The following is a 10,225-nucleotide window of genomic DNA, read 5'->3' on the forward strand; positions in this document are numbered from 1 at the left end:
GTGTAAGGTTAGGGGTGTTTAGACTCGGGTTCATATTAGGGTGTTAGGTGCAGACTTAGAAAGTGTTTCCCCATAGGAAACAATAGGGCTGCGTTAGGAGCTGAACGCTGTTTTTTTGCAGGTGTTAGGTTTTTTTTCAGCCAGCTCAGCCCCATTGTTTCCTATGGGGATATCGTGCACGAGCACGTTTTCCCAGCTTACCGCTACCGTAAGCAACGCTGGTATTGATAGTTGAAGTGGGGCTAAGTTAGGCTCAATGCACGCTTTTTTGAGCCTAACGCAGCCCCTCAGACAACTCTAAATACCAGCGTTGTTGGAAAGGTGCGTTGGGAAAAAAGCAGCGTTAGCTATGCAGGTCTTTACCGACAAAACTCTAAATCTAGCCGTATATTTGCCTTTTGCTTATATTAGATGGTAGCATATTCAGGCTTAATTTGTTGGAGCATTTCTTTAAACAGGGTGGTTGACTTATGGAATAGATTTCCAATATAGACAGTATGGACAAGACTGTAAGGGAATTTGAGAATGCTTGGTACATACTTTACTCTATACTGAAAAACTCAGAAGGTAATATCTGCTGTCACTATTTAGGTTTCTGCTAGGATATAGGACACTTTGAGAAAATGTTTTGGTATCAGACCCAAAGAAATCATACTTTTTTTAAAGATATATACAATCTCTTGTCTCTTGCAGAATGTTAATTATTATGCTGTTTTTCTGTTTGTTTCTGTTAAGGTCAAGTGGTTACATTTGACAACTGGCGAATCCTCCATGGCCGTAAAAGCTATCAAACTGGAACAGAGATTTCACGCCATCTGGAAGGGTCATACTTGGATTGGGATGTGGTCATGTCACGAATGAGATATTTGAAGAGAAAGCTGGAGAATGAAAGCTGAACGTTTTTTACATTGTGTCGCTAAACACAATTCATAATCTCTGAGAAAAGTAAAACTTTTTGAAGAGTTTTCATTAATAATGACAAAAACTGGCAGACTTTTTGAATGATGTTACACATAAAAAATGACACTGTAAAATCATTCAGTAGTTGGATATAATTGATAAAACATAAATAGATTTTCAAGAAAAATAAACATGTTTTATGCATGATGTTTTGTTAAGACATAACTTTACTTCATCTGTCAGTGACCGCTGTATAAACATGAACAGAGGCATCCAGTGATTTTTTTTTTTTTTTTTACTTTTGTAAACACAGTTAATATTCTTGCTTGAAAACAAGTTAGCTGGCGTGTAGCACTTGGTACATTTTCTCATATTTAAAGGGACAGTCTACTTGAAAATTGTTATTGTTTAAAAAGATAGAAAATCCCTTTATTACCCATTCTTCAGTTTTGCATAACCAACACTTATATTAATATACTTTTTACTTCTGTGATTACCTTGTATCTAAGCCTCTGCAGACTTTTAGTTCTTTTTTTTTTTTTTTTTACAAACTTGCATTTTATCCAATCAGTGCTGGTACCTGCATAACTCCACAGGAGTGAGCACAATGTTATCTATATGGCACACATTAACTAGCACTGCCTGGCTGTAAATAGCTAATAAAAAGCTCTGAGGTAAGAGGTGGCATGCAGGGACATAGAAACAGACAGAGGTGGGGGCATGTCCGTGCAGCGTTCAGGTTAGGACGTACTTTCTGAAAGCTCCAGCAGAATCCTATAATATAAAAGGCCAAGTGTGTTTGTCCGAAGCTGTCATGTGCAGTAGAGACAGCACAAGGACAAACACACCTGGCCTTAGAGTCTGTCTACCTGATCTGCTCCTGCTTGCGGCATGGTGTGGGTGGAAGTGGACGTGGCTGGGCGCAGTCGTACGCTTGAGAGAGGGGAGAGAGATTGAAAGAGAGGGGGAGAGAGCAATAGAGATGGGAAAAAGCCAAATAGAGGGAACAGAGAGAAAAAGAGGGGAGAGAGAGAGAGAGCAAAAGAGAGGGGGAGAGAGAAAATAAGAGGGGGAAAGAGAGAGAGTAAAACAGAGGGGAAGAGAGAGAGCAAGCGAAAGGGGAGAGAGGGAGGGGAGAGGTGGGGGGTAGAGAAAGCAAAAGAGGGGGGAAGAGAGAGAGCGCAAAAGAGAGAGGGGAGAGAGATAGCGCAACAGAGATGGGGAGAGAGAGCACAAAAGAGAGGGGGAGAAAGCGCAAAAGAGAGGAGGGAGAGAGAGCGCAAAAGAGAGAGGGGAGAGAGAGCGCAAAAGAGAGGGGGGAGAGAGAGCAAAAGAGAGGGGGGAGAGAGAGCACAAAAGAGAGGGGGAGAGAGAGAAAAAGAGAGCGGAGAGAGAGAGCAAAAGAGAGAGAGGGGGTAGAGAGAGCAATAGAGAGGGGGAGTGAGAGCAAAAGAGAGGGGGAGAGAGAGCGCAAAAGAGATAGGGGAGAGAGAGCGCAAAAGAGAGGGGAGAGAGAGCAAAAGAGAGGGGGAGAGAGAGAGCACAAAAGAGAGGGGAGAGAGAGAGCAAAAGAGAGGGAAGAGAGAGCAAAAAAGAGGGGGGAGAGAGAGCACAAAAGAGAGGGGAAGAGAGAGCAAAAGAGGGGGGAGAGAAAGCAAAAGAGAGGGGGAGAGAGATAGGGGGGAGAGAAAGCAAAAGAGGGGAGAGAGAGCAAAAGAGAGGGGGGAGAGAGAGAGAGCGCAAAAGAGAGGGGAGAGAGAGCTCACAAAAGAGAGGAGGAGAAAGAGAGGGGGAGAGAGAGCGCAAAAGAGAGGGGGAGAGAGCGCAAAAGAGAGGGGGGAGAGAGAGCGCAAAAGAGAAGGGGAGAGAGAGCGCAAAAGAGAGATAGCGCAACAGAGATGGGGAGAGAGAGCACAAAAGAGAGGGGGAGAAAGCGCAAAAGAGAGGAGGGAGAGAGAGCGCAAAAGAGAGAGGGGAGAGAGAGCGCAAAAGAGAGAGGGGAGAGAGGGCGCAAAAGAGAGAGGGGAGAGAGAGCGCAAAAGAGAGGGGGGAGAGAGAGCAAAAGAGAGGGGAGAGAGAGAGCACAAAAGAGAGGGGGAGAGAGAGAAAAACAGAGTGGAGAGAGAGAGCAAAAGAGAGAGAGGGGGTAGAGAGAGCAATAGAGAGGGGGAGTGAGAGCAAAAGAGAGGGGGAGAGAGAGCGCAAAAGAGAGAGGGGAGAGAGAGCGTAAAAGAGAGGGGGAGAGAGAGAGCACAAAAGAGAGGGGAGAGAGCGAGCAAAAGAGAGGGGGAGAGAGAGCACAAAAGAGAGGGGAAGAGAGAGCAAAAGAGGGGGGAGAGAAAGAAAAAGAGAGAGGGGAGAGAGATAGGGGGGAAAGAAAGCAAGAGGGGGGAGAGAGCGCAAAAGAGAGGGGAGAGAGAGAGCACAAAAGAGAGGAGGGAGAGAGAACACAAAAAGAGAGGGGGGAGAGAGAGTGCAAAAGAGTGGGGGTGAGAGGGCAAAAGAGAGGGGGGAAGAGAGAGAGCGCAAAAGAGAGGGGGGAAAGAAAGCAAAAGAGAGGGGAAAGATCAAAAGAGAGGGCAGAGAGAGCAAAGAGAGAGGGGAGAGAGAGAGCGCAAAAGAGAGGGAGAGAGAGCGCAAAAGAGAGGGGGGAGAGAGAGAGAGCAAAAGAGAGGGGGGAGAGAAAGCGCAAAAGAGAAGGGGGAGAGATAGAGCGCAAAAGAGAGGGCGGAGAGAGAGAGAGCAAAAGAGAGAGAAGGGGTAGAGAAAGCAAAAAGGGGGGAGAGAGAGCAATAAAGAGGGGGAGTGAGAGGGGGAGTGATAGAGCATAAAAGAGAGGAGGGAGAGAGAGTGCAAAAAGAGAGGGGGTAGAGAGAGAGCACAAAAGAGGGCGGAGAGAGAGGAAAAGAGAGAGAGGGGGTAGAGAAAGCAATAAAGAGGGGGAGAGAGCGCAAAAGAGAGAGGGGAGAGAGCGCAAAAGAGAGAGGGGAGAGAGAGCGCAAAAGAGAGGGGGAGAGAGAGAGCACAAAAGAGAGGGGGGAGAGAGAGAGCACAAAATAAAGAGGAGGGAAAGAGAGTGCAAAAGAGAGGGGGAGAGAGAGCACAAAAGAGAGGGGGGATAGAGAGCAAAAGAGATGGGGGAGAGAGAGCGCAAAAGAGAGGGGGGAGAGAGAGCAAAAGAGAGGGGGGAGAGAGCACAAAAGAGAGGGGGAGAGAGAGCAAAAGAGGGGGAGAGAAAGCAAAAGAAGGGGAGAGAGGGAGCAAAAGAGAGGGGGAGGGGGGGAGAAAGAGAGGGGGGAGAGAAAGCAATAGAGAGGGGGAGTGAGAGCAAAAGAGAGGGGGGAGTGGAGAGCAAAAGAGGGGGGAGAGAAAGCAAAAGAGAGGGGGGAGAGAAAGCAAAAGAGGGGGGAGAGAGCAATAGAGAGAGGGGGAGAGAGAGCACAAAAGAGAGGAGGGAGAGAGAGCACAAAAAGAGAGGGGGGAGAGAGAGTGCAAAAGAGAGGGGGGTGAGAGAGCAAAAGAGAGGGGGAGAGAAAGCAAACAAGAGGGGAAAGAGCAAAAGAGAGAGGGGAAAGAGAGAGCACAAAAGAGAGGGGGAGAGAGAGAGTGCAAAAGAGAGGGGGGAGAGAGATAGCAAAAGAGAGGGGGGAAGAAAAGACAAAAGAGAGGGGGAGAGAGAGAACGCAAAAGAGAGGCGGGAGAGAGAGCAAAAGAGAGGGGGGAGAGAGAGAGCAAAAGAGAGAGAGGGGTAAGAAAGCAAAAGAGGGGGGAGAGAGAGCGTAAAAGAGGGGAGGGAGAGAGAGTGCAAAAAGAGAGGGGGGAGAAGAGAACGCAAAAGAGAGGGGGAGAGAGAGTGCAAAAGAGAGGGGGGGGAGAGCAAAAGAGAGGGGGGAAGAGAGAGAGCGCAAAAGAGAGGGGGAGAGAAAGCAAACAAGAGGGGGGAGAGAGGGAGCAAAAGAGAGGGGAGAGAGCAAAAGAGAGAGAGGAGAGAGAGCACAAAAAAGAGGGGGAGAGAGAGAGAGCAAAAGAGAGGGGGGAGAGAGAAAGCACAAAAGAGAGGGGGGAGAGAGAGAGCGCAAAAGAAAGGGGGAGAGAGAGGAAAAGAGAGGGGGAGAGAGAGAGCGAGCAAAAGAGAGAGAGGGGTAGAGAAAGCAAAAGAGGGGGGAGAGAGAGCAATAAAGAGGGGGAATGAGAGCGAAAGAGAGGGGGAGAGAGAGAGCGCAAAAGAGTGGGGGAGAGAGCGTAAAAGAGAGGAGGGAGAGAGAGTGCCAAAAGAGAGGGAGCGCAAAAGAGAGGGGGAGAGAGAGCACAAAAGAGAGGGGGAGAGAGCACAAAAGAGAGGAGGGAGAGAGAACGCAAAAGAGAAGGGGAGAGAGAGCGCAAAAGAGAGGGGGATAGAGTGCAAAAGAGAGAGGGGAGAGATAGCGCAAAAGAGAGGGGGACAGAGAGAGCACAAAAGAGAGGGGGAGAGAGAGAGCACAAAAGAGAGGAGGGAGAGAGCACAAAAGAGAGGAGGGAGAGAGCGCAAAAGAGAGGAGGGAGAGAGAGAGCGCAAAAGAGAGGGGGAGAGAGAGCGCAAAAGAGAGGGGGGAGAGAGAGCACAAAAGAGAGGGGGGAGAAAGAGAGCGCAAAAGAGAGGGGGGAGAGAGAGAGCAAAAGAGAGGGGGAGAGAGCACAAAAGAGAGGAGGGGAGAGAGCAAAAGAGGGGGGAGAGAAAGCAAAAGAGAGGGAGAGGGGGGAGAGAAAGCAATAGAGAGGGGGAGTGAGAGCAAAAGAGAGGGGGGAGTGGAGAGCAAAAGAGGGGGGAGAGAAAGCAAAAGAGAGGGGGGAGAGAAAGCAAAAGAGGGGGGAGAGAGCAATAGAGAAGAGAGAGAGAGAGGGGGATAGAGAGCACAAAAGAGAGGAGGGAGAGAGAGCACAAAAAGAGAGGGGGGAGAGAGAGTGCAAAAGAGAGAGGGGAGAGAGAGAGCGCAAAAGACAGGGGGAGAGAGAGCACAAAAGAGAGGGGGGAGAGAGACCAAAAGAGATGGGGGAGAGAGAGCGCAAAAGAGAGGGGGGAGAGAGAGCAAAAGAGAGGGGGGAGAGAGCACAAAAGAGAGGGGGAGAGAGAGCAAAAGAGGGGGGAGAGAAAGCAAAAGAAGGGGAGAGAGGGAGCAAAAGAGAGGGGGAGGGGGGGAGAGAGAGAGGGGGGAGAGAAAGCAATAGAGAGGGGGAGTGAGAGCAAAAGAGAGGGGGGAGTGGAGAGCAAAAGAGGGGGGAGAGAAAGCAAAAGAGAGGGGGGAGAGAAAGCAAAAGAGGGGGGAGAGAGCAATAGAGAAGAGAGAGAGAGAGAGGGGGAGAGAGAGCACAAAAGAGAGGAGGGAGAGAGAGCACAAAAAGAGAGGGGGGAGAGAGAGTGCAAAAGAGAGGGGGGTGAGAGAGCAAAAGAGAGGGGGAGAGAAAGCAAACAAGAGGGGAAAGAGCAAAAGAGAGAGGGGAAAGAGAGAGCACAAAAGAGAGGGGGAGAGAGAGAGTGCAAAAGAGAGGGGGGAGAGAGATAGCAAAAGAGAGGGGGGAAGAAAAGACAAAAGAGGGGGAGAGAGAGAGAACGCAAAAGAGAGGCGGGAGAGAGAGCAAAAGAGAGGGGGGAGAGAGAGAGCAAAAGAGAGAGAGGGGTAAGAAAGCAAAAGAGGGGGGAGAGAGCGTAAAAGAGGGGAGGGAGAGAGAGTGCAAAAAGAGAGGGGGGAGAAGAGAACGCAAAAGAGAGGGGGAGAGAGAGTGCAAAAGAGAGGGGGGAGAGCAAAAGAGAGGGGGGAAGAGAGAGAGCGCAAAAGAGAGGGGGAGAGAAAGCAAACAAGAGGGGGGAGAGAGGGAGCAAAAGAGAGGGGAGAGAGCAAAAGAGAGAGAGGAGAGAGAGAGAGCACAAAAAAGAGGGGGAGAGAGAGAGAGCAAAAGAGAGGGGGGAGAGAGAAAGCACAAAAGAGAGGGGGGAGAGAGAGAGCGCAAAAGAAAGGGGGAGAGAGAGGAAAAGAGAGGGGGGAGAGAGAGCGAGCAAAAGAGAGAGAGGGGTAGAGAAAGCAAAAGAGGGGGGAGAGAGAGCAATAAAGAGGGGGAATGAGAGCGAAAGAGAGGGGGAGAGAGAGAGCGCAAAAGAGTGGGGGAGAGAGCGTAAAAAAGAGGAGGGAGAGAGAGTGCCAAAAGAGAGGGAGGAGAGAGGGAGCGCAAAAGAGAGGGGGAGAGAGAGCACAAAAGAGAGGGGGAGAGAGCACAAAAGAGAGGAGGGAGAGAGAACGCAAAAGAGAAGGGGAGAGAGAGCGCAAAAGAGAGGGGGATAGAGTGCAAAAGAGAGAGGGGAGAGAGAGCGCAAAAGAGAGGGGGAGAGAGAGAGCACAAAAGAGAGGGGGAGAGAGAGAGCACAAAAGAGAGGAGGGAGAGAGCACAAAAGAGAGGAGGGAGAGAGCGCAAAAGAGAGGAGGGAGAGAGAGAGCGCAAAAGAGAGGGGGAGAGAGAGCGCAAAAGAGAGGGGGGAGAGAGAGCACAAAAGAGGGGGGAGAGAGAGCGCAAAGGAGAGGGGGGAGAAAGAGAGCGCAAAAGAGAGGGGGGAGAGAGAGAGCAAAAGAGAGGGGGAGAGAGCACAAAAGAGAGGAGGGGAGAGAGCAAAAGAGGGGGGAGAGAAAGCAAAAGAGAGGGAGAGGGGGGAGAGAAAGCAATAGAGAGGGGGAGTGAGAGCAAAAGAGAGGGGGGAGTGGAGAGCAAAAGAGGGGGGAGAGAAAGCAAAAGAGAGGGGGGAGAGAAAGCAAAAGAGGGGGGAGAGAGCAATAGAGAAGAGAGAGAGAGAGGGGGAGAGAGAGCACAAAAGAGAGGAGGGAGAGAGAGCACAAAAAGAGAGGGGGGAGAGAGAGTGCAAAAGAGAGGCGGGAGAGAGAGGGGGGAGAGAGAGAGCAAAAGAGAGAGAGGGGTAAGAAAGCAAAAGAGGGGGGAGAGAGAGCGTAAAAGAGGGGAGGGAGAGAGAGTGCAAAAAGAGAGGGGGGAGAAGAGAACGCAAAAGAGAGGGGGAGAGAGAGTGCAAAAGAGAGGGGGGGAGAGCAAAAGAGAGGGGGGAAGAGAGAGAGCGCAAAAGAGAGGGGGGAAAGAAAGCAAAAGAGAGGGGAAAGATCAAAAGAGAGGGCAGAGAGAGCAAAGAGAGAGGGGAGAGAGAGAGCGCAAAAGAGAGGGACAGAGAGCGCAAAAGAGAGGGGGGAGAGAGAGAGAGCAAAAGAGAGGGGGGAGAGAAAGCGCAAAAGAGAAGGGGGAGAGATAGAGCGCAAAAGAGAGGGCGGAGAGAGAGAGAGCAAAAGAGAGAGAAGGGGTAGAGAAAGCAAAAAGGGGGGAGAGAGAGCAATAAAGAGGGGGAGTGAGAGCAAAAGAGAGGGGGAGTGATAGAGCATAAAAGAGAGGAGGGAGAGAGAGTGCAAAAAGAGAGGGGGTAGAGAGAGAGCACAAAAGAGGGCGGAGAGAGAGGAAAAGAGAGAGAGGGGGTAGAGAAAGCAATAAAGAGGGGGAGAGAGCGCAAAAGAGAGAGGGGAGAGAGCGCAAAAGAGAGAGGGGAGAGAGAGCGCAAAAGAGAGGGGGAGAGAGAGAGCACAAAAGAGAGGAGGAGAGAGAGAGCACAAAAGAGAGGAGGGAGAGAGCACAAAAGAGAGGAGGGAGAGAGAGAGCGCAAAAGAGAGGGGGAGAGAGAGCGCAAAAGAGAGGGGGGAGAGAGAGCACAAAAGAGAGGGGGGAGAGAGAGCGCAAAGGAGAGGGGGGAGAAAGAGAGCGCAAAAGAGAGGGGGGAGAGAGAGAGCAAAAGAGAGGGGGAGAGAGCACAAAAGAGAGGAGGGGAGAGAGCAAAAGAGGGGGGAGAGAAAGCAAAAGAGAGGGAGAGGGGGGAGAGAAAGCAATAGAGAGGGGGAGTGAGAGCAAAAGAGAGGGGGGAGTGGAGAGCAAAAGAGGGGGGAGAGAAAGCAAAAGAGAGGGGGGAGAGAAAGCAAAAGAGGGGGGAGAGAGCAATAGAGAAGAGAGAGAGAGAGGGGGAGAGAGAGCACAAAAGAGAGGAGGGAGAGAGAGCACAAAAAGAGAGGGGGGAGAGAGAGTGCAAAAGAGAGGCGGGAGAGAGAGCAAAAGAGAGGGGGGAGAGAGAGAGCAAAAGAGAGAGAGGGGTAAGAAAGCAAAAGAGGGGGGAGAGAGAGCGTAAAAGAGGGGAGGGAGAGAGAGTGCAAAAAGAGAGGGGGGAGAAGAGAACGCAAAAGAGAGGGGGAGAGAGAGTGCAAAAGAGAGGGGGGGAGAGCAAAAGAGAGGGGGGAAGAGAGAGAGCGCAAAAGAGAGGGGGGAAAGAAAGCAAAAGAGAGGGGAAAGATCAAAAGAGAGGGCAGAGAGAGCAAAGAGAGAGGGGAGAGAGAGAGCGCAAAAGAGAGGGAGAGAGAGCGCAAAAGAGAGGAGGGAGAGAGAGCACAAAAAGAGAGGGGGGAGAGAGAGTGCAAAAGAGAGGCGGGAGAGAGAGCAAAAGAGAGGGGGGAGAGAGAGAGCAAAAGAGAGAGAGGGGTAAGAAAGCAAAAGAGGGGGGAGAGAGAGCGTAAAAGAGGGGAGGGAGAGAGAGTGCAAAAAGAGAGGGGGGAGAAGAGAACGCAAAAGAGAGGGGGAGAGAGAGTGCAAAAGAGAGGGGGGGAGAGCAAAAGAGAGGGGGGAAGAGAGAGAGCGCAAAAGAGAGGGGGGAAAGAAAGCAAAAGAGAGGGGAAAGATCAAAAGAGAGGGCAGAGAGAGCAAAGAGAGAGGGGAGAGAGAGAGCGCAAAAGAGAGGGACAGAGAGCGCAAAAGAGAGGGGGGAGAGAGAGAGAGCAAAAGAGAGGGGGGAGAGAAAGCGCAAAAGAGAAGGGGGAGAGATAGAGCGCAAAAGAGAGGGCGGAGAGAGAGAGAGCAAAAGAGAGAGAAGGGGTAGAGAAAGCAAAAAGGGGGGAGAGAGAGCAATAAAGAGGGGGAGTGAGAGCAAAAGAGAGGGGGAGTGATAGAGCATAAAAGAGAGGAGGGAGAGAGAGTGCAAAAAGAGAGGGGGTAGAGAGAGAGCACAAAAGAGGGCGGAGAGAGAGGAAAAGAGAGAGAGGGGGTAGAGAAAGCAATAAAGAGGGGGAGAGAGCGCAAAAGAGAGAGGGGAGAGAGCGCAAAAGAGAGAGGGGAGAGAGCGCAAAAGAGAGAGGGGAGAGAGAGCGCAAAAGAGAGGGGGAGAGAGAGAGCACAAAAGAGAGGGGGAGAGAGAGAGCACAAAAGAGAGAGGAGGGAAAGAGAGTGCAAAAGAGAGGGGGAGAGAGAGCACAAAAGAGAGGGGGGAGCA

General features: G+C 51.0%; 1 protein-coding gene across 2 annotated transcripts in view; it reads left to right on the forward strand.

The window, feature by feature from the left end:
* BBOX1 (gamma-butyrobetaine hydroxylase 1) overlaps window positions 1–1,107 on the forward strand; it is a 268,381-nt gene extending 267,274 nt beyond the window's left edge. For both annotated transcript variants that reach the window (XM_053720388.1, XM_053720389.1), the window contains exon 8: window positions 736–1,107. In XM_053720388.1, coding sequence (XP_053576363.1) covers window positions 736–896 — 161 coding nt within the window. In that variant the 3' untranslated portion in view covers window positions 897–1,107. The remainder of the gene's footprint in view (window positions 1–735) is intronic.
* The last annotated feature ends 9,118 nt before the right edge of the window (window positions 1,108–10,225 follow it).

The sequence above is a fragment of the Bombina bombina genome, chromosome 7, assembly GCF_027579735.1.
Source record: "Bombina bombina isolate aBomBom1 chromosome 7, aBomBom1.pri, whole genome shotgun sequence".
NCBI classification, from domain to species: domain Eukaryota; kingdom Metazoa; phylum Chordata; class Amphibia; order Anura; family Bombinatoridae; genus Bombina; species Bombina bombina.